The 22,939-nt window shown below is 36.7% G+C and overlaps 4 protein-coding genes across 5 annotated transcripts; 3 read left to right on the forward strand and 1 right to left on the reverse strand.

Annotated features, from left to right (window-relative positions):
* The first annotated feature begins 2,678 nt into the window (after window positions 1-2,678).
* On the forward strand, window positions 2,679-6,850 carry LOC119985408 (glucose-6-phosphate/phosphate translocator 1, chloroplastic-like). Its single transcript, XM_038829708.1, has 5 exons — window positions 2,679-3,806; window positions 4,177-4,402; window positions 4,911-5,133; window positions 5,819-6,032; window positions 6,530-6,850. The coding sequence occupies exons 1-5, from the start codon at window positions 3,294-3,296 to the stop codon at window positions 6,539-6,541; spliced, it is 1,188 nt and encodes a 395-aa protein (XP_038685636.1). The 5' UTR covers window positions 2,679-3,293; the 3' UTR covers window positions 6,542-6,850.
* A 3,085-nt stretch (window positions 6,851-9,935) lies between these two features.
* Window positions 9,936-12,955, forward strand: LOC119985259 (chloroplastic lipocalin). The gene is made up of 5 exons (XM_038829499.1): window positions 9,936-10,177; window positions 10,782-10,905; window positions 11,571-11,819; window positions 12,198-12,488; window positions 12,569-12,955. Exons 1-5 carry the CDS (start codon window positions 10,104-10,106, stop codon window positions 12,845-12,847), a joined length of 1,017 nt encoding a protein of 338 aa, XP_038685427.1. The 5' UTR covers window positions 9,936-10,103; the 3' UTR covers window positions 12,848-12,955.
* A 3,727-nt stretch (window positions 12,956-16,682) lies between these two features.
* Window positions 16,683-19,122, reverse strand: LOC119985346. Its single transcript, XM_038829622.1, has 2 exons — window positions 18,966-19,122; window positions 16,683-18,074 (listed from the first exon to the last, which is right to left on the reverse strand). Exon 2 carries the CDS (start codon window positions 17,965-17,967, stop codon window positions 17,467-17,469), a length of 501 nt encoding a protein of 166 aa, XP_038685550.1. The 5' UTR covers window positions 17,968-18,074; window positions 18,966-19,122; the 3' UTR covers window positions 16,683-17,466.
* A 508-nt stretch (window positions 19,123-19,630) lies between these two features.
* On the forward strand, window positions 19,631-22,766 carry LOC119985661 (protein ALP1-like). 2 transcript variants are annotated; one of them, XM_038829966.1, is made up of 5 exons: window positions 19,632-19,909; window positions 20,189-20,278; window positions 21,240-21,734; window positions 21,828-22,053; window positions 22,150-22,766. In XM_038829966.1, exons 3-5 carry the CDS (start codon window positions 21,240-21,242, stop codon window positions 22,608-22,610), a joined length of 1,182 nt encoding a protein of 393 aa, XP_038685894.1. In that variant the 5' UTR covers window positions 19,632-19,909; window positions 20,189-20,278; the 3' UTR covers window positions 22,611-22,766. The 2 variants fall into 2 exon arrangements, with proteins under 2 accessions (XP_038685895.1, XP_038685894.1); XM_038829967.1 differs by lacking the exon at window positions 20,189-20,278 and having other exon boundaries at window positions 19,631-19,909.
* The last annotated feature ends 173 nt before the right edge of the window (window positions 22,767-22,939 follow it).

The raw sequence follows: 22,939 nt of genomic DNA on the forward strand, positions 1-22,939 counted from the left end.
TATATACACTATATGATATCACTTCATGATGAGAGCACGCAAATTTTGACCAAGTTATTATGTATGCCATGTGTTTATTTCCTGCTGCCTGTGGGGTGCGCGGGAAAGAGATGTGGGACATAGGTTTGGCACACCCATTTGGACATTTGTGAAAATTTCTCTTTGCAAATAATTAAATTGTGTGTGTGAAGATCAGTTTGTGATCAGCACACCATATATGTATGGAGTAGCATTTTTTTTTTGTTTTTGTTTGATACGTCAAAGATTAGATTCGTTAATTAATGTGGACAATTACATTAAAAAAAGAAAGAAGTAAATTAGCAGGCAGTCAGACTATCATTAAAAAAGAAAAAAAAAAAAGAAGGAAAGATTGAGGAAGATCATAAAATGCTTTCAATGTGAAGTGACTTCTCGTTTTATGAACACATCGCCTCAACTACATTTGGCGTTTGTGAGTTTCAACATAAGGGCTCCGTTTGGCACAGCAGAAAAGTTGATTTTCAATGCTAACGGAAATTTTGTGAAAAATATGCTGAGCTTAAAGCTGTGAAATATGCTGTGAGTTGTTTGGTGAATTAAAAACTGACGCAAGCGGAAAAACTGTTGAATTAAAGTATTATAATATTAGATTTTATAATTTTTATATCAAAATTAATCTAATAAATATAATTTTTATTCAAACTAAAATTAATCTAATAAATATAATATTAGTTTTTAATTATTAATTAAATTTTTTTTAATATTTTGTATTTTAAGTATTAAAACTATTAAAAATAATTTTAAGTATTACAATATTTTTCATAATTAAAATTTTAATATTTTGTTTTTTGTATTTTTAATAAATTTTTAAGCTAATAAATATAATAATTTTTTTATAAATATTAAATTAAATTTATAATATTAATTATAATTACAAAATATAAGTTAAACTAAGAGTAGTATATTAAATATTTATTATTAAACTAACCGTATATATTATAAAGTATAATAACAGTGGGCCCACATTAATTTCTAAAGGACAAAAAATTATTATATGTGGGTCCCATGATTAAAAAAAAGTAAAAAAAAAATGCTATGGACGCCATCCCAGAAGCTCCTATCTGAAGCTTCTGGGATGCTAGCGGATCCGCTGGCATTGTGCCAGCGGATCCGCTTCTCCCGCTGTGCTGTATGGCACAGCGGTTCAGTGAAGCGAGACCGTTAGCGGATCTGCTGTGCGAAACAGGCACAAGGTGATGTGTTTATGGGTCGAGTGGGCCCAATCCATCAATGTGCTACATTGCCAAAACTGTACTATTATTATTACGGTAGTGATAGTTGACCCGAACTTTTGATGATCCAATATAACCCAAGTCCATGTGGCATGGTGACTCATCATGTGACAAGGCAAAATTTGAATTATGAATCTTTTAGATATAAACACATCATTAATTCTTTAAAAACACACTAGAATGGGGGTGTACTTAATAAAAAATGGGATGCAAATAATGAACTTGACAGCTTTGCTGTCTCGGTTATTATTGTTCTATAATTTTCGGTACCGTTAGATTATTCTAGAAGAAACCCCAGTTTTGGTGGGAGACAGTAGGTTATTCATGTGGATGGAATTGGCTTCTATCTTATTTGATATATTCAGTTCTTCTTTTGTTAATCTGATTTTGGGTATATAAGACAAACCCTAGCATGTCCAAATCTTGATGAATAATTGATGATGACTTATGGTTCTCTGTGTAAAAACATTAAGAACTTCTTTCTCTATATATCGTTTATGTCCAGTGTGTTACTTCTTGCTGTTGTGTCATGGTTCCTTCTAGCCATAACATTGAACACATTTTGCAGGGTAGCGTGATGAAAGAACGTTTATTTGGACATGTTGATTAGACTCATGAATACTAAAAACAAAGTCTACTTAAGTCTGTTGACTCGACAAACGAATATTAGAATTAAGGCTTCGATACTTTGTTGATTTTAGTGAATACTAAAGAATTGGAAACAAGACTAACCGTCTTTTAATTTTATTCAATCAAAATTAAAAAGAATACCCTTAGGAGTTTAAACTTTAATCACTATGATCGGTAATATTCCTCTTTTTTTGATAATATTCTTAAAAAATAATAAATAGAAAGTATGTAAGATTTTTAGAAAAAAGATAACATGCTATACATTTTGATTTCTCATGCATTTTGTTTAATTAATTTATTCAACAAAAAATACAACATTATATTCAAAATCATTGATATTTTTCATTTATTTTTTTTTGGAAAATTTTAAAAAATCACTAATATAAAAAAATATAAAAGATGAAGGAATAGCATCCTACCCCAATCAAAAAAAAATGTTTCACTAACAAAGAATTTAACCATTTTAATCACTACAACGAATAATATTCCTCTTTTTTATTTGGAATCAATGAGTAGCATAGAAAAAAGTAGGCTACCAAATAGTATTTGGGCAAAAATTTTCAATTGCTAGCCCTAATCAATGAATAGTTAATACCAACCTTTTTTACTTTTTTCTTGTTTTGGAAGTTCAATTACTACAACTTACCAAAATTCACAACCTAGAAACCTACCTACCCTCCATCACCAGCAACCCATCAAACGGTCAATAATAGTCCACCATCATCAAATGGTCAACATGGGATGATTACAGCTTCCTCCCTAGCAGAACCTAACCCCTTCAAGAAGCCAACTTTCCTCTCGGGTATGAACTTTCAGCATACCCAAAAGGCCAAAACAAAAAGCCGTAGAAAAATACTTTAATGCATAAGGTGGCAACGGGTGTCGTCTCTCACATGCTTGTTCGGACTGAGATTTCAGAGAAGGGAAAGTCCATCTAAACCTATCCTTCTCACTGTGGTAGCAGATTCCAAAGCATCAACCAACTCCCAATCAAAAATTAAAACAAAAGCCAGAGTAGAAAGGAGAGGCCTATCTCAAAACAAAAGAAAGAACAACCAACCGGTTGCGAGTTCTAGTAGTTCCAACCAAGTTATTAGAGCCACCCCAGGATGCTCTTATTAAAATCAATACAGTTGTTTCCTAATCGTACGCTTTGTGCCTATATTTATACAATTCAACCTCATTCATTACTTTTGGTTGGGGTCTTCTCGTTTTGAGTTTGATCTTTTTGTGTCTCTCTCCTAAATCCTGTAAAACCTTTGTGGGTTTTTCTGGGTTCAGTTGGATTTTTAATTTTACAGCTTCACTGTAACAGAAGTTTGGTTCTTGTGATCAAACAAGTTCTGTGTCAAGGTTTTGTTGGGGGGGTTTTCTGGGATTTTTGTTGTAAACATGATTTGCTCTATCAAGCCATCTGTGATTGCGATCAATGGATCATCAGAATCTGTTTTTCGTAGAAGATCTCTATTACAAGTGCCGCGATCTTCGCTTTCGCCGCCTCTACCTGCTCCAAAGGAAAACCCACAGACTACCAGTCTCCGGGTCTCAAGACCTTTACATGTTGCTTCTATCGAGTCTTTTGGGATGTTGAGGCAGAGCCGGAATAAGGAGGACAAGTCCTTGATCATATGCGATGCTTACGAGGCAGACCGATCGGAGCCGATCGAAGACACCAAAATTGAGGCGGCGAAGAAGGTGAAGATAGGTATTTACTTTGCGACATGGTGGGCTTTGAATGTTGTGTTCAATATATACAACAAGAAGGTGTTGAATGCTTTCCCTTATCCTTGGTTAACCTCTACGCTTTCTCTGGGTGCTGGATCACTCATTATGCTGATATCCTGGGCTACCAGAATCGCTGAAGCGCCCAAGACGGACTTCGAGTTCTGGAAGACTTTGCTTCCGGTGAGTGGATTTTGTGTTCTTTTTGGCCTTTGAGAAAATTGGAGAAAATTGAATGAATTGATGGGAATGGAAGCTATCTACGATGATATTAAATTTAAGAAAACTACACTTTTGTTTGGTTCCTGGGAAAAGTGTGGAAATTGAATGAAAATAAGTTTATGTTTAAAATGAAATACATTGATAATATGACACAGAGTTAGCCCAGCAATTGTCAGGTCAAAATAATTCTTTCTGGGTAACAGAGAGTTTTCTTAGTCCATTTCTTCGCATAGACAGAGAATTAGGACATTTATTTTGGTTTAAGGTTTAACTTTCATTCACTTTCACTTTGATTCAATATTGATCATTATTTACTTTTTGATTTGCAAAGGTTGCTGTGGCACATACAATTGGGCATGTGGCAGCTACTGTGAGCATGTCAAAGGTTGCAGTTTCATTCACCCACATCATCAAGAGTGGGGAGCCAGCTTTTAGTGTGTTGGTTTCAAGGTTTCTGTTGGGTGAGACCTTCCCAGTCCCGGTTTACCTATCCCTTATTCCCATCATCGGTGGTTGCGCACTTGCTGCTGTGACTGAGCTTAACTTCAACATGATTGGTGAGACTGATCTTTCTTTCTTGAGGATTCGAATTGTGAATATCTTAATTCGTCATAGTATTGTCTCATTGATTTTGTATTTTATGTCTTTAATTTTTCTGGTCATTTGGATTCTTAGATAGGTTAGAAATATCATAAATTTCATGACAATTATTTCTTTTTTTCCTTATTGTGATTGAAAATTTTAGACTCTAGTGAATAGGCATTTTTTGTCAGTTTCTCATTGTTTTGGACTCACAAAGCTCCATTCTTGTCTAGCTTTTTTCCCCTTCTAGCTGTGAATTTCATGCATTTAATTGTCTAAGTTAAGGTACCTTAGCCGGCTTATTCATGTTTTTGATCTTCTCAGGGAAGTGATGAATTTGAGCCAATTAGGTGACATGGGGTTCTGGTATTATTGGACATACTGTCATTTGGGAGGATATATGGGTTGCGATGTATTTCAGTCATTTTACTTTTAGGGGTTGTTTTCAGAGTCCTGAACTTGGTGGTTTTATGTCTGTTTCAGGTTTTATGGGGGCTATGATATCCAACTTGGCATTTGTATTCCGGAACATATTCTCAAAGAAGGGCATGAAGGGCAAATCTGTTAGCGGAATGAACTACTATGCTTGTCTTTCTATGCTGTCTCTTTTAATTCTTACACCTTTTGCAATTGCCGTGGAGGGGCCACAGATGTGGGCAGCTGGTTGGCAAAATGCCATCAATCAGATTGGACCTCATTTTGTATGGTAATTACCTGATAACTACAAATTCTCCAGTTACATATTTATACTTAAATTCTGTGTGAATTTAAATATTTTTGTTCTGTTGTGGGATAAATGTTGAGATTAGTTAGGTGAATTGAATGTTCATCTGAATTTGTTCGATCATTCTATTCATGGGATTTTACGTCATGGCCTTTGAATTCTGAGTGAATTTAAATATTTTTGTTTTGTTGTGGGATAAATGTTGAGGGTAGTCGGGTGAATTGAATGTTCATCAGAATTTGTTTGATCATTCTATTCATGGGATTTTACGTCATGGCCTGCCGCGTGGCACCTTTACGCGATCATGATTTAGTGGAAGATCATGTAGACGGTTTTTCTTTCGTAGGAAGTCATGTTAATCTCTTACTTTATATTGCACAAAAACATCATAACCAGAATACCAATGCTAGTATTTGACACGGAATTGCCTTTTAAGTAGTTGAGTCCTTAGACAGGAATTAATATCAGATAGTGGATTCTGATGTTGGCTTACAATTTGCATTCTACATGTAGAAATGTGTTACAAGCAACTCCTCAGAGAACTTATATTTTCATGCTTTATTTTTCTTCTAGTTTTCGATTTACTTTTCTTTTTTCTTGTGACGGTATTGATATTTTTCTTCCTTTGACTAAAGAATTTTTTGTGGCTCTGCTTTGTACACTGTAGGTGGGTGGCAGCCCAAAGCGTGTTCTATCATCTCTACAACCAGGTGTCTTACATGTCGCTGGACGAGATCTCTCCCTTGACGTTTAGCATTGGAAATACAATGAAACGTATTTCAGTCATAGTCTCATCCATTATCATTTTCCACACGCCTGTCCAACCCGTCAATGCCCTTGGAGCTGCCATCGCAATCCTTGGAACTTTCTTGTATTCTCAGGTAAGGTCAATTTTGCTGATTCCTATACATGTCGTGGAAATACTAGTATGCCCTTCAAGTATAAAATCACGCCCACTGACTAACTAAGAGATACAAACAAACCTTTTTGTTTGCGTTCTTAACTTCTTATCATTAATTACATTGGTTTTTTTTCTAAGATGCCAACAGCATAAGGCTTTCGTTACACTTCTTGGATGGTTATTCCCAATGTGGTCTAGATGAATCACTTACTTGTCTTGTAGTAGTAGCATCGGAACCAAACCCAGACAGATGATGTAGTTAGGTGATATCGACGATTGATTTTTCCCTGTAGGTGATCTTACAAGTTGAAACCATTTTTGACTGCTGCCTACCTAACTTTGGAATCTTATAAAATGTTTCTTGCTTTTAGAGTAAACAAACAGCAGCCGAACGCGGTATGCGGAATATACTTGGTTTATCCCATCAAAACAAGTTTTTTTATTTACTTAATTCAATTTATTTATCTATTTGTGCAGTCAAAGCAGTGATAAAGGTGGACACAGAGGATATAGGAATTTTCAACATAAATCAGAGAGAATGCTGTGAAGAATCATCGATCGCTAGATTTGGGTCAGAGGATCCAGTAGCGTGTTTCTTTCTTTGTTGTAGATTATCATAATAATGACCAGTTCTTTTTATACTCTAATGAGGCTTAGAGGAGTGAAATCTCCAATAAAACAGGATTAAGTTCCGGCTCTTGTCGTTTTTCGAGGATTATCGATAAGTTTAATAGTTGTATTTCTTGCTTAAATGTTATCAGAATCTATTATATATGCAAGTGGACAATGTTTTGGTGAGTTTTTGTCTATGAACAGCGTTGAAAATGTATAGCATGTGAGTCTGTGACTTGTGAGTACAATGTCTCTATCTGGTCCTGAAAGGACATGGCAGATTTTTTTTTTTGACCCAACTTTTCTTGGCTAATATCCCTAAGCAGACCACTTGAGTCAAGCCTTCATCTCCACCTCTAATTAGGGTTAAGAGTCGTTGCAGTGGAAGTCATTTTGATCACATATGTTCAGTTTATTTGGTTCAAACAATTTTTTGAATTTGGAAAATGAATTGGACGTCTGTGACCCTCCCTCTTCCGCCTCTAATGATCCATGAAAGGTCAGATTAAACCATCCCAATGACTTCTACTGCAAGGCCCCTCTTCCGCCTCTAACGATTCATGAAAAGTCAGATTAAATTACTTTGGACTTGACACTATTTTTCAGATTAAATTACTTTGGACTTGACACTATTTTGCAGCCATGATTGGTGGGTGATTTGTAATTTGATTATGAAAAAGAAGGGTAGTTGTGATTTGTTCCCAGTTGAGCAAAAGACTTGTCAAAGAAAGGAAGTGATATCACCTACCCTTTTCTTTCACAGTTTCACTTTAGTTCCTAATGGATTTTGATTCTCAAAATGGGCCGAGGCCCAACCTACAAAGATATCAGCCCTAGCCTCGCAAGTTGAAACACTTTTTTTTGGGTAGATAAACTGGAGTAGGGACTCAAACTTGAGTACCACCTAGTTCGAGTATATATGTCAATCAACTAATCGGCGGTGAACTTCAAGGTAGACCTTCAAATGCTTGATGGCTGTGTGTACATCCTTATCCCCTTTGCCACTGCAGTTAAGCACAACCTTAGTTCCATCTGGGAGAGTTGGACACAGCTTCTCCAAATAAGCCAGTGCATGAGATGTCTCCAGAGCTGGGATTATGCCATCTAAGCCAGATTATCTCTCGAAAGCTGAATTAAGAAACAAATCAACGGTAAATACAGCGATAAGTAAACGAAAAGCAAAATAGAAAAAGGAATTCAATCTCTTGATAGTACAAGAATCTCCTAACAGTGCAAAGTGCAAACATCCTAAGTAAGGTAATCTCAAACATCAAACCAGTAATTGAGCCAAACTTCACCTTTCATGAAGGCAGTTTTGCGGATGAAGTGGTCAAAGACGCCACATTCTTTACATACGAAGAAAAGAAAATGTGCTAACATATTTGAGAAGGCAACGACCGTCAACAACCAATGATAGAAACAAGCAAATATTGTACAAATTCTAATACCTTCCAATGCTTCATCATCTGTTACACTAAAGTATTCAGCGCGTCCAACATCTTTCAAGAAACCTTGCACAAACAGTGGCAGTTGCAACTCCATGCATGTTCACCAGCTCCAGCTTCAGCAATTATGCGTTTCTTACCAAGTCTCTTTGCAAGCAACTAAGCAAGGCTTGTGCAATGACATTGTTGATTTTGTGAGCCCCAATGTGGTTGAGAATCTTCCCTCTTGAGATATATATATGTGGCCCTTCACCATTAGGGCGTCTAATGCTATGGCTTGTTGTTTTCTATTTTTTGATTTCTCCGCATCGCTATTGGAAAAATGCTATGGCTTGTTGTTTTCTATTGCTTGTGTCTCTACCCTTCAATGGAGATAATTGTCTTTACATTACTAGTGATTAGGATCTCATTAGCGCAACTTAATCTAATCGGTGTAGTTTGTTCATTAATTATAATGCAGTTTCTGCTGTTCCGTTTCTTTTCTACAGACAGGTTGCTCAAGTGTTCAGTGATTCTTACTCATTTGCGTTGTATAATTTCTTGGCAGACGAAAGTATGCACTGCTGCACGAGAACTCAGCTACGTGAAGAGCTTTTATTCACTCCACCCCTATATTTCTGTGTCATTCTTCTGTGTGAGATATGGGAACTTCTCTTTCTCTGTATTTTCTTTGTTAGTGAGCATAACAACGGCTCTCGTCGCCTGGTTAATCTTACCTCATTTTTTATTGGGAAGGTTTTGCAGAACGCGAAGGCTTGAGTTTAGAATTGGTATTTTCTGTACTAACGCAACATCTGCATGTATTATCTTCCCTATATCAGTTTTCCCCCTCCTCATATCCTGTTGGGTCCAGTAAATTATCAGTTTACATCATTGAACTTCTCGGCTTTACCGTCTGGTTCTGCAATGGAATGAGATCCAGGAAATGTTCTTTATAATCTTGCTTCATAATATAGGTTTGCCGTATACTCTTTCTTGAACAATTAGGGAATTGATGAATCTTACAATGGGAAGGGAGTTGATACACTTCACTCACATTTTCAAGACCCGGGACTTGTTCTTGAGAGAGAGAATGTGTCAATGGCATTACGCGCAATGTTGAAAGGTTATTATTCGATTTCTCTGATCCAATAATGGAGCAAAACTTGATGAAAATTGTCATGGGGAGAGTTGAGCAATTCTAAAATGTTAAAAGATGATGGAGGATGACAATATATGATGCCGAGGGATGTCTGGGGTGTCTGTTCATCCAAGTTGCTAACTTTTAATTTTCAAATACTGGATAAACATGCCTAGAGTCGTGAAAACAATTTGTTTTCATTTTCAAACCACGAAATCGGACATTTAATTAGGATTTAATCAATTAAGTATGTCCCAAATTCAATTTAGGTTAGCATTTGAACTTGTAAATATTTCGTGAACGCTCGATATTGTCAAACCTAGAATTAACTCAGAACTAATTTTTGTCACCCTTATTTTCGATGCATTTGATTTTTATTTCGGGTAAAAAAACACATCTTCGAATTCATAATGTTGAACACTATCAACTTATGATTTTTTAAAAAAAAAAAAAAAAATTAGTGTGACACAAAATGGGCCACATTGACGACCAAAGTGTCTCTAACTCTCTAAGCACTCAAAGTCTCTCTAATATTGTCGATATGTGTGGAAGTAAAACCCTAAAAGGAGGTTTTTTTTTTCCCATTTTTAATGTTAATTGGAATTCATGTTGGATAGCTTCAAACCATTAATGAATGAATTTGAGTTGGAAGTTAATCAAATTGGATAGACTAGGCTAAAACCCCAAAATTTTTGTTCTTCCAACACCAGAATTGAAACGGCGACGTATAGAAGCCCCCGATCATGCTGCTTCTTCTTTCAGCGCCGGTAAACTAACTTAACCAACTGCAAGTAAATAAAATCGAAATAAAAATAACCTAATCCCTCTTTGTGCTCACTAAGAAGGAAAATTGTGGAGATTTTTAAGAGAAGAAATGGTGAATGCTATTCATCATCAAAGTACACCACTTCTTCTTCAGTACGGCTCCGCTTCTCCTCCACTCCCCAGGTAACCATTTCAGTTTTTTGGCTGTCATTTTGTTTAATGGAAATTCTGGGATCTCTTCTTTCATTTGGGGAATGTTTTTATGGGATATGAGTTGTTGGGTCTTGTTGGTTTTGTTTGTTTGGTTGTGGAGAAATCGTGGGAAAATTAGAGTAGATGTTTGACAATCCCCTTCTGCCTATTTCATTCTTCTTTGTTATACTATCTTTGTGCCAGTGCATTGTTTACTGGAAATGCAAAAGCTAAATTCACCATAGAAAGGGGGAAATGGAGGATAGAGCTCAATTTCTGTGCGAAATCATGAAAAAGTTTGATGGGTTCCTTTGTTTACTTATGGACATTTAGTAATTGTTATTAGGGCTGAGATCTGATAGGCGAAATTGGTGTGATTGTGCTGAAAATTTGATGAACATATTTGAAAGGAAGTGCTATCAAACAATTTTCCTACAAGATAATCTCATTCTGTTTCATTCAGCATCTGTAATCAGTGACATAATTGGTTCCCTTTTATTATTTATAACTAAAGACATCCAGACATCGAAAGAGCATCAGTTGCCTATCTTAGATGGAATCCCTATTTTTGATGGTTAGTTGTTCTGACTTTTAGGGGAATGCCAAGAAACATGATGTTAAAATGCTCCATTGAAAATCCTCTTTCGAGGAAGGCTGTGGTCAAACATGTACTATCTGGAGTTGCTGCCTCACTGTTAGTTCTCTCTCAAATGAACCAGGTAAGTTGGTTGCAATTCTTGTAGTAGCTTATGCTATAAAAATTACATTTTTGACTAAGTTTGAAGGCTTGACTTGTACTATCCGGGGTTGCTGCCTCACTGTTAGTTCTCTCTCGAACGAACCAGGTTGCAATTCTTGTAGTAGCTTATGCTATAAATGTTGCATTTTTAACGTAAATATTACATTTTTTAATAAAGTTTGAAGGCTTGAGAAGCTAGAAAACTGGAAACTTGTTCCTGAGAGAAAGTTTTGTAGCAATATTTTATTCAACTCTACTGCATTACTCGAGATAGATTGGCAGGAACTTAAGTGTAGCCCGACGGTAACCTTGAGGCTTACGCATACTGTAAAAAGCTTTAAATGTTAAGGGAAATACTTTTCATACTTTTTTTATATTTTGGTTCATGATCTAGCTGAGAACTGTGGGTCGTTTTGTCCCTTTTCAATCATATAATTATTTGCCATTTTTGTTATAGGCAGTCCTTGGAATTTGTAGTATTTATTGGTTCCATAAAAAAAAAAAAAACCAATGAAACGAAATCCTGCTGAATTATAATTTTTTCATGTTGATTTGTTCAAGCCATGAGTGTACAAGACATCATTTTGAACTTGAGTATATGTGTCCATGAGCTGAATCCGAACCAATACCATCTTTTGTTGACAGGTTGCTGCAGTTGATCTGTTTCATGATTCTCATCCCCGCAATGTTTGTCAGCTTGCAAGTGCCACAGATACTCTGCCTACTCTACCACTTGATGAAGGGTCTGATGTAAGTAAAGGGAATCTAATGATGATGAGAGGTATGACAGCTAAGAATTTCGACCCTGTTAGATACTCTGGAAGATGGTTTGAAGTGGCTTCTCTCAAACGTGGATTTGCTGGACAAGGTCAAGAAGACTGCCATTGCACCCAGGTGAATGATAGAGTTAGTTATGGTATCGACTCTCGATGAAGATATTCATCCGTCCACAACTAATGCTTCTGAAAGGAAAACTAGGCTTAACAGACACCAAGCCCATGCTAACTCGTGCCCTGTAGACTTTTTATAACCATGAAAGCCTAGGAATCTCATATCCCTATCCATCCCGGTTTTCTGTCATATATGGCAAGGTGGTTACATCAAACTGTGAGGATTGAATACTGAATAGTAATAAAATTTACAGACTGGTCTATTTGTGAACTAAAACCTTTGTGGCATTCCTTTCTCTTTCCATATGACTTTTTTTTTTGTTTCTACTTCGACACTCGATCATTGAATTACTAAAATATATTCCAATCTTTCAACTTGCAGGGCGTATACACATTTGATATGGAGATACCCGCCATCCAGGTCGATACATTTTGTGTCCATGGTGGCCCTGATGGATATATTACTGGTATAAGAGGAAAGGTTCAGTGCCTTGCAGAGGAAGATTTACAGAAGAATGTGACAGAACTAGAAAATACAGAGATGATTCAAGGGAAATGCTATCTTCGCTTTCCTACATTGCCTTTTATTCCGAAGGAGCCTTACGATGTGATTGCAACTGACTACGACAATTTTGCTCTTGTTTCTGGAGCGAAAGACAAAAGTTTTATACAGGTGAGTAGACCCTTAGACTGGATACTTTCTCTTGCTTCAAATTAAGTAATTGAGTTTCCTCTCTTGATTCAAATTCTTAGATCTACTCAAGGACACCTAACCCCGGACCAGAGTTCATAGAGAAATACAAAGCTTATTTGGCTGATTTCGGATACGATCCCAGCAAAATCAAGGATACCCCACAAGACTGTGAAGTGATGTCTAACAGCAAGCTTACCGCCATGATGTCCATGCCCGGAATGCAACAAGCTTTGACAAACCAATTTCCTGATCTAGAACTCAATGCCTCTATTCAACTTGATCCCTTTACGAGTGTATTCGACACTTTTAAGAAGCTCATTCAGCTTTATTTTAAGTAGTTAAACTCAAATCTCTTCTGTATTTCGGATCAGCAGAGCCTGTTTATGTTTACTGGAAATAATATTTGCCAGAAATTTTTGTTTTCACAGAAAATAAGTTTACAGTCATTATTATGAGTAAAGTTTCATCAAAGTTTTAGCTTGAAACAATGCATGAAGTTGTGAATTAGTTACAGTCTAGTGCCAAACCAAACTGGGATAGCCTAGTTGGTTATCGGCTTCGACCAAAGGCGTTTCAATCCCAGTGGTATCTATCCCTGTTCGATTTCATGTTGAGCCTCAGCCCAACTTATCGGCCTGAGTTTAGACTCAACTTAGATGTCATTGTCGGTTACCAAAAAAATAAGAGGTGCCAAATCAAAGCTCTTACATGCTTGCACAAAGCATTGTAATTTTCATTTCTGAATTCCAGCTTGATGTTTTGTTTAGGGTTTTCTATTTCAAAAATAAACAGCCATTAGTCCTCATTAATATACTTTTACTTTAACAGCAGTCTGCCATCAATGAAAATTGAAGACCATATGATGATGTGAAAATAAAAGTTACCATATGATTCCTCCATTTTCACAATAATCCATACCATACACAAACTTATACATTTCTGGAAAAAAAGGATGAACTAAGTTACAGTACTATTCTCTGCAATCCGAGTCGGGAAAGAAGAAGGCTTCGGTACCTTCGACAAGCTCTGTGACATCCTTAACACAACTGAAGTATTTTTTTTTTCCTTGCTACGGTAAGTTGATAAATCACATAATGTACCGTGGAAGCATATCCACAAAAGTACAAAATTAAAGTCATAATTAATGAGTTCTTTGTCTTGATCATGCCTTCTGAACTAAAAGACCAAGTATGAGGTCCTTGATTTCTTCATTGGCTCAAGTGCAGTCCGTCCATCCTTGTCCTTGACATCGTGGCTTGCGCCAGCTCTCAATAGCTCTTCACTTTTGGGTCTGTCACCTTCCTGAATAGCCAACATGAGTAAAATGTCAACAGGATGGATGTTTTGTCTTAGAAGAGCCTCCATCTCGTTGTATGTACCTTCCACTGCAAGCATCCCCATGTAGTTACAGTCTTGCAAAAGCAAACCAGATTTTTATCAGTCAAGACAACCATTTCTTCTCCCACATGATTAAATAGATGATAAAATTTTTTTTATTTTCTGAATAAAGAAATTTCAAGCTGTTCCTTCTTATTTACGAGAATGTGACATCACTATTTATCGACTTTAGAGAAAGAACATATGCCAGAACTATGACCAGGCGTGCAGTGAAGGCAATCAAGGCCTATGAAATGTGAAACTCCATGAGCTTTTCAACAAGCAGATGTGTTGGTTTTGAGAGGGGGAAAGTATGGAGAGAACTCAAGAAAGTTCACACAATCTCTCTTGTCTATTTCATTTTCAACACAGTACATACATGTATCTATAAACAATACAACACATGCACTTTTTCTAATCTAAGAGCCTTCTAGACTAAGCTAGAGATAAAGACACACACACACAACACTTCTTTCACATGTGACACAAAAATACATGGACACACATTTGACACATGCACACACATATGAATCACACGTATATTCCAACAAGATGTCGGTGCTGCGGATGTAACGGACATAATCCATTGCTTTAAATTTCTAGGAACTACAATATATTGACATGTTATCTTTATTTTCAGAATGTAACTTCTCAATCCTCCTCCTACAGACTTGCACCTCACTCATCTAAAGGTTCTAGTGGCCAACAGGAATTGTTGTCGCTGTATATAGTTGGGATAAGATCAATCTAAGTGAATCTGAACTAGCCATGGTGAGACAGCAGCAATAATTTAATTCAAAATTTATCAACCAGGGTTGCTTTTAAAGCAGAAAATGGTTACCAAATGCCCTTGACATCTGACTTAGACAGTTAGTTTAGTTGGAATAATCAGGTTGCTCCAATGTGATCATACCATCTTCTTCTAGTTTATTGCATTTCCATTGTCTATATCCTCAAGAAGTACACACTACATATGCAAAGTCACTAACAGTTTAAAACAACTTGACTGAAAACATCTAAAGTGAGGACCATCTGAGGCACACTAATTCATGCCTGAGATACAACGTTTAGCTTCAATTATCATTTCCTTTGTTGAAGCCGACAATGTCTTGCATGGAGAGCTATAAAAGCATCACTATGAGTAAGCACTGGAACCAAGTTTTAATCAAAGTCATGGGGACTATTTTGATTCAATTGGATTCCTATCTAGGAGGAGCCAAAAAATTTCCATGAATCTATATGTATATATATATATATATGTATGTATGTATGTATAATTATATCCATCCAAACACCCCCACCCCCAAAAGAACGAACAAAAGCGAAAATTTGCAACACAACATGACCCAAAATATTCTAAATTTAAACAACCAATTTTTGTATAAACCCAACTAAACTTCCATGGAAACCCAACTCAGTCTGAGGATATCATACCAGGAGTGCTAAAAAAGTTCTCTTCTTTTCTCTCAATTTTAATGCTTTTATTGATCAAACCAAACTCCACACAATCTATGATAAATTACCCCACATCCTTTATTACATATACAGATAAGCATGAACATAATTAAACACTTTCACAGGCACGGTCACAAAATCTTGAGAGAGAGAGAGGACCTGCTCAACATTATCTCTGTCAAAATCATCACGAGATTGGCTCCCATAGATGCCAGCATCTTCAGCATCAACGCCGGCAACTTATTCTGGACCCGTTAGAGCGTCCAAGCCTGGAGGAGGTTCCGAGTTCCGACCCATTAGAGCTGAATTTAGGTAAATACTAAATGAGGCCATGCACTTATGGGCTTTCGGCCCAAATGAGGATGCTGAGCGTTCATGTATTGACATCTTGTTTGGTCAGATACTTATGGGCTATCAAATGAGGCCCAGTACAGGTTAATGTTCACTTCACAATGAAGGCCCATCTGAAGATATGGGCTGTGCACAGCCAAAGTGAAGGCCCAGTTCAAGTTTTAGCTTTATTAGCTACAATCCAAGTTCATTTTCATAACCCTAATCAAATTGTAATACAAAAATTAACCAAGTTGGTGTTTCAACTCAAATATATACATTATGATGTCTGGCTCATAATATGTTAAAAATGTTTTGTCTTATGAGACTACAATTCAAGCTTAAGTACATTGATGAGCTTCATTGAATTGAATTAAAGCTCTAGTATATTTAAAAAAATTTGGTCGCATTCTAATAAACTCTGCATCGTCAAGTTTGCTAGTGCTAGGCGAGCAACCGAGGGGTAGAACTGAAGTACATAATGGGTTAACCCAAAACGGACTAGTATGAACTGGCCAAAAGCAGACAAAATGTTAGTAGTGCAGAGAAGCGGGCTGTTACAGTTAACTTTTGTCTCTCACATATTATCAAACTGCATCAACAAGAAGTAGTACTGAAAATGTACAGTTTGTTCATCAATCCATCATGATCAGTACTTATTGCCAATAATGATCAAAGTCATTGTTGCTTTGCAAGGCAAAAGGAAGTAGAAAGAATACAAGTTTCAGTACCTGATGAATATACTTCTTCCTCACATTCTCAAGATAAAAAGTTCCCTTATTTCACAAATTTTAATGTGTTCACAATTTTTCACAAGAATTTTCAATCACATCTCTCTCATGACTGAAATTAAACACCAGCACAAGATAGAGCAAGTTCAAAGCAAATCACACAACTGTACCTGAAAACATGTGGTTGGAGCTAAAACATTCAAGTTGCTCTACCACCACCACCTTCTTTTTGGTCCCTTGCCATTGAAGACATGGAAAGGTAATAACTGGTTGCTAAGAATGGCCATGGCTATGATAAAGTGTCATTATTCCTTTTTGAGCCTCACATCACCATCTGTTACTGATCAGATAGCTATGATGTTAGCTTCAACAGCATGTAATATTCATAAATCATCTACGCATGTAAGAAAGCTCAAGCAATAGGACATAGGAGGCAAGAAAATGCAGTGGTTAGAAACTTAAATGTTTTAGCTCCAACCACATGAGTTCAATGACCGTCACCACCCAATCCTCCAACAAGGGCAAACTAATTTCATTAACTCTAGATAAATGGCACGGAGTAAGTAAAGAACTTAGGTAGTATAAGGGGGCAATCACCAGAGGTCACAGAAACAAAGCAACTTCCACACTATGGCAAAACTGAAAACCATCTCTCTTCATCCACAGCCTTGTTTCGCTTCAACCAAAAAATATATGCATAAATCCAACACCGTTGCTGCAAGAGTCTCACAAGATATGGAAGCAGAAAATCTTGTGGAGATAGGCACTAGAGGCACCATTGGATCTCTCATAAGGCAAGAGATTGAGTATTTTAGCAGGCTTGAATCGAGCAGCCGAAGTAGCTCGCAGAGGTCTCAGTCTGACCTTAAAGACATGGATCGCTCAAGTGGGCAATGCAGAGCCACATTTGGATCTGAGATAACACAAAAGAAGAAAAAGCGAGAAGGTAGCAGGTTTATACCCAGAATGTGTTCAATGATTGAAGTTTCAGAAAACAATATGAAAAGTGGGATTTCAGGGTTCAATTACAAGAACCTGAACTCGGACATGAAGAAGTTACAAGTCTAAACAACACTTTCAGATAGCTTTGAAAAGCCTAGCTTCTTGAGTCGATGTGTAATAGGGGTAGCCCATGGTCTATTTGGGTTCCCACATTTTATGTCCACAACTTCAACAATGTTAGATACTTTCTTCTCAGTTTTCTCCCTTCTAGGAGTTCTATCTAGAGAGAGATTATCCAAGCTGAGCATCGGGACGTGATGTGTACTTTTAGGGAGGCTTTTCATTTTTCCAGCAAAATCAGCACTTCTACGTCTAATGCTGCTGCTGGTTCCACTGCTGCTTGCTTCGTCTAAGGACTTTCTCATTTGTAGACGTCTAGGAGTAGAAGCACCACAGGCAACAGAAGCAGGATCTGGTTTAGCTTTATCGTCACAAGATGCTGGTGTCAGTGATGTAGATTTAATAGATTCCATTTCCCTTGTTATCAAGGCACTGATAGTCCCGGTTGTTCCAACCCTGATGGATCCTCCACCTCCCTCAATAGCATCTATTTTCTGAACCATGTTTCTCTCTAGTCCCAAACAGAACTCTGAGCAGATATCTTTACGAAGAAGCTCTTCGGCCTTAAAAGCTCGTAGAGGAAGTTTCTGCAATCAGTATTTTCGAAAACCTGTAATTCAACAACACCAGTCAGTGTATTACTATGTGAATACTGAAGATTTCACATAAATCACATTTAAAATCAAGCCTTTTTTCATCAGAGTAGACAAAAAGCCCCACACTTTCTTTTCTTGGATGGGGCAATCAAACCCGCAACTTGCAGATTCATCAAAACAACCCTTACACACCAGACAACAGTGTAGTTTAATACCTTTTATTTTTGAACTGTGAAGCATTTTCAGCATTAACTCAAGAAGTAGGAAAGAACATAAAAAAAGTGAAAAATTCTTTAGAGCTTAACAAGCAACTGTCTCACAAGAATAAAATGAACAAGCACAGCTTGGTGAAGTTCAAAGTCTTAAAGAACTTCAATCAACGAGAGTGGTAAAGCCATGGATTTGAACAATGTCAAAGTACCAAAAAAGGGGAAAACAAGGTTGGAGAAGAGTTCAGAGAAATAATTATAATTGGTAAAGCAGAAAGTCGAAGAACAGCCCTGCACAAAATGGAAACAACCCAACTGTTGCTCTCCATAATATCCAAAAATGGCAGCACAATGAATCATGGAACATTGTGATTACAAAGCAGCAAAATTAATGGGACCAGACGGTCTGAACAAAGGACAAGATACTAGATTTGAGCATATGAAAGCCAGAAACTCCCATCACAAATCATCAACAAAATGGTAGGAAGTTCTAAATCATTGTCACCAAAAGAACACCAAATTCACAAATCCAAGGCAACTAAAAGAGTCAGATGGACACCATCACACCAATAGCTTCATGGATTGCCTTACATTACAGAAACCCAATTATCAGCTATCAAACAAACAAATCATCAAAACCCTGTAAAGGAAACGGAGATCTTAATCATCATAGGCAGAATGAGATTCAAAACATACCCAAAAGCCAGCCGACTCAAGCCACTCGCCCCAAAGACAGAAATTGAAGCAAACCCACAAATTTTTCTAAGATCCTGCGAAGGTAATAAATGGTCACATGCTCGCTAATGTAATGTCACCATCAAGAGGGTATCTAATCTTTTGGATTAGTATGCAATGAAATCTTACTTTTTTACGAAAGTGTGGTTTTGTCCTCTTTATTTGTTTCGTGGCAAGACCAGTCATGACCAATAATGGTGCTGTGAATGAGTGAATCGGGGTGGGAAAAAATGGTTCCATGTCACACAATATTATATGTTTATGAAATATTTATATATTGAAACTTAGGATTAAATTTTAGACATAATTAATTGATAAAATTCAGATTAGTTTAAATCTAAACAAGTAAATGGAATAATATTTTAATTCGTGTAAAGGTTTAGAGTTTAGATAAGTAAATCGAGATTAGATTTTTTATATTTGAACCCGGATCTAGACCTTGATTTAAATAGGATAAATTTTTTGTGTTTGAGTCGAAATTTCAGATATGTAACCATGTCCAAACTTGATTTGATCCAAATCACACAAATTGATTCGGTCTGAACAGAGTTTTGCCACCCGACATCAACCGCTATGCTACACCGTTTCATGCACAAGCTGCTGTTCAATTTTTCCTTGAAAAAGTATGTACGAGAAAAATCAATTTCTTTCATTTTTCCTGTACTTGCTGAAGAAAAAAAAAGAGCAAGTAAATTAGAAGGAAATAGGTCAACGGAAAACCACCGTTTCTGGAAAATGGCGTCAGGGGAAACTGTTTTCCTCTCTCGATGGTCTGAACCAATAACCACGACACTCACAGCTTCATCTCTTCTCCAGGTCTGACCAAAGACCACCATCTCGACCAAGCCTGCAAAAAGATCACTACTTTTTTCTGTTCTCGGTTCACAGATTTGCTCCTTGTCCTGGTAATTGTTCAAATAATGGTTGATTTTGGTTTGTGGGCTTGATTTGGTATTGTGTGAGTTAATGTTTCAATTCGGTTTGCCTAATAGTGAATGCTTTCTGTGGGACTTATATCAGTATTAGGGTTTCTCCAAATTGCCATCTTTTTGAGCGTAGAATTGCATGTTCAATGTTCATGCACAGATTCAATTAATGGGTCTATTTTGTGAGATAAGCTTACGTTGTAGTGAAACTAGTTTCTTTATACTTACTGAGCTGATAAAACATTTTCTGATATGCAGTTAATCATCAAAAGCTACTCTCTGGGTTTCATTTCTCATTCTTGCTGCTGCCACTAACTGTTAATCTCAATACTTAATCACCTACTTCAGGTATTAATTTTGACTATTTTTCAATTACTAAGTGTTCTGTTCCTTTATGTTACCATCTCTAGACTCTAGTTGGTTGATTAACTCTGAAATCCTTCTTTCTTTGTTGCTCTTAGACTTGATATCTTGACTCATTTGTGGCCTTCTTATCTTCCTGTTGTTTGGAACAGTGATCTTTTCCTTTTATTGATGGCTGCTGTTATGGTGTTGGTATCTTACTATCTTAGTGCTCAAGTATGCATAACAACTTAACAAAGTCACAGCTTGCAGAAATACTACCATGCGTTACCATCTGCTTTCTATTTGGATATATTGTCCGGTTTAGGGTAGCAATATGGTGCACTTGACATTAATGCAATAGGGAAATTTATTGAGTTAAATGAACTGGTGTTGCCTCCCAACTCCCAAATACAGTACAGACTTTCTGTGATTGTTGTTTTCTTTGGAAATTATCTCCGAATTTTCCTATATGATTTGACTGTAGTGAAAGGTTCTTTTTTTTTTCAATCTTATTTGAATCTACAATATGAGAATGGTTATTGTAGATTGCATTTCCGTGAAACTGTTTTTTTGCATGTGGGAGTCCAAATCGCAATTGTATTTAAGCCATGAGACATGTCTGAAATGGTATCCCATGAAAACTGCTGTCTATTTTCTGCACTTGAAAACTTTCTGGTCCAAGAGTTGAGTCTACTTAAGTTACAAAAGGTATTTCCAATTAGAATTTGAATATAGTCCGGAAAGGGGAAAAGTGTGAAGAGTTAGTATTGATTATTATAACTAGACGGGAAGGTAAATCACTCTGCCTTATAAATTATGGAGTAATACATATGCGACAGAGTTTCAAGTTTAATTTTTGTTCTTCTCTTTCTCTCTCTATTTATATATATGTGTGTGTGTGTGTGTGTGTGTTACTCTCTATTTATTTTAATAGTTTTAACTATATATATTACCTCTTCTGTAGATGGATGATAATCAGATTCGCACTTCAATCATGGGTTCGGCTGCTTCAGTGATAGCAGTGGGACTTGTAGTTCTTAGAAAGTTAGGATCTACAAATTCCATACCAAGAGAGCCGCATGTTGATCAAGAATGTGAGAGGGAAAGATACATGAATACTGTTTTATATGGGAGTGAGACTCATTGTGTCAATCAGATACGCATGACACCTGATGCTTTTTTCTCATTGTGTGATTTTCTTAAAAGGCATAGTCTAGTCCATGCAACAAGGGACATGCCCATTAGGGAACAGATGCTCATATTTCTATCAATCATTGGAGATGATGTGAGTTTAAGAGTAATAGGTGGTAGATTTTATAGATCTGTTGACGCCATCCACCGCTGCTTCAAACTTGTATTAAAAGCGGTCCTGAAGCTCCATAGGCATGTTATCAAGTTACCTGATGAGTCAACTCCTTCAAAAATAAGCAGTAGTCTACGATTTTACCCGTACTTTAAGGTAAGTTGTATATGTACCTATATTTCTTAGTTTTAAGAACATATTCTTTCGGAAACCAATATGACTTGAACCATCTCATGAATTGTGTATTAGGATTGTATTGGGGCATTAGACAAAACTCATGTCCGTGCATCTGTTCCGATTGACATGGAAGAAAGGTTTCGTGGGCCGAAAGATGGAACAACACAAAATGTCTTTGCTGCTGTAACCTTTGACCTAAAATTTGCCTATGTACTTGCTGGTTGGGAAGGGAGTGCACATGATTCTCGTATTTTAAGCAATGCACTTTCGAGAACAAATGGACTTAAAATTCCTCAAGGTACTCTTTATTTGGTTAATATAAGTTTTCTGTTGACTAGTTGAATGTGTACTGGGGAAACTAACTAAAATTCTTATCACCTTTTTATCATTGTAGGCAAATATTATCTTGGTGATGTTGGTTTTGGCATCAGAAATGGAGTTATCTCACCTTACCCTGGTGTGCGATATCACTTGAAGGAGTTTAACGACTATCCCCCTCAAAATAAAAAGGAGTTGTTTAATTATCGTCTCTCTTCCTTACGAACCATCATGGATCAAGGCTTGGGAGTTTTGAAGAAGCGTTTTCGTGCGTTGGATGCTGAACCATTCTGGCCATTTGAAACTCAGGTAGACATAGTGTTAGCAAGTTGTATCATTCACAACTATGTTATGGGAGTTGACTCTTATGACTCAATCATGCAAGAGGTAGATCATGAAATGGGTATTGGAACTGAAAGTGAGAGCACACAACAATTGCAGAGGCAAGATAGAGAGGAAAACCAAGAGTGGATGAACAGGAGAGATGAAATAGCGCTTGCAATGTGGAATGATTATAGTAGTATTAGACTTGTGTAACTTTTTTGTTTCACATGTGTTCTTCTGCTCCTCCTCTTCTTTATTCTTCATTTTTTTCCTCTCCTTGAAACCTTGCAGTGTAAGAACATACTTGTTGATTGACACACTTTCTTCGGACAATATATATGACATTACTTTTTGATACTGTTTGAACAATAATCATGGGGATAATAGCATGTTTAAATTCCCATCGGTATTAATCAGTAGAAGCATTTTCCTACTCTCCAAACAATTGAAGAAATTTTGTTAGCAATTGTTCTTCGAGTTAAGGACCCTTGCAGTGGAAGTCATTGTAGCATCAAGAGGGAGCATTGACTCTTTTTGCCAGT

The sequence above is a fragment of the Tripterygium wilfordii genome, chromosome 19 (assembly GCF_013401445.1).
Source record: "Tripterygium wilfordii isolate XIE 37 chromosome 19, ASM1340144v1, whole genome shotgun sequence".
NCBI lineage: Eukaryota > Viridiplantae > Streptophyta > Magnoliopsida > Celastrales > Celastraceae > Tripterygium > Tripterygium wilfordii.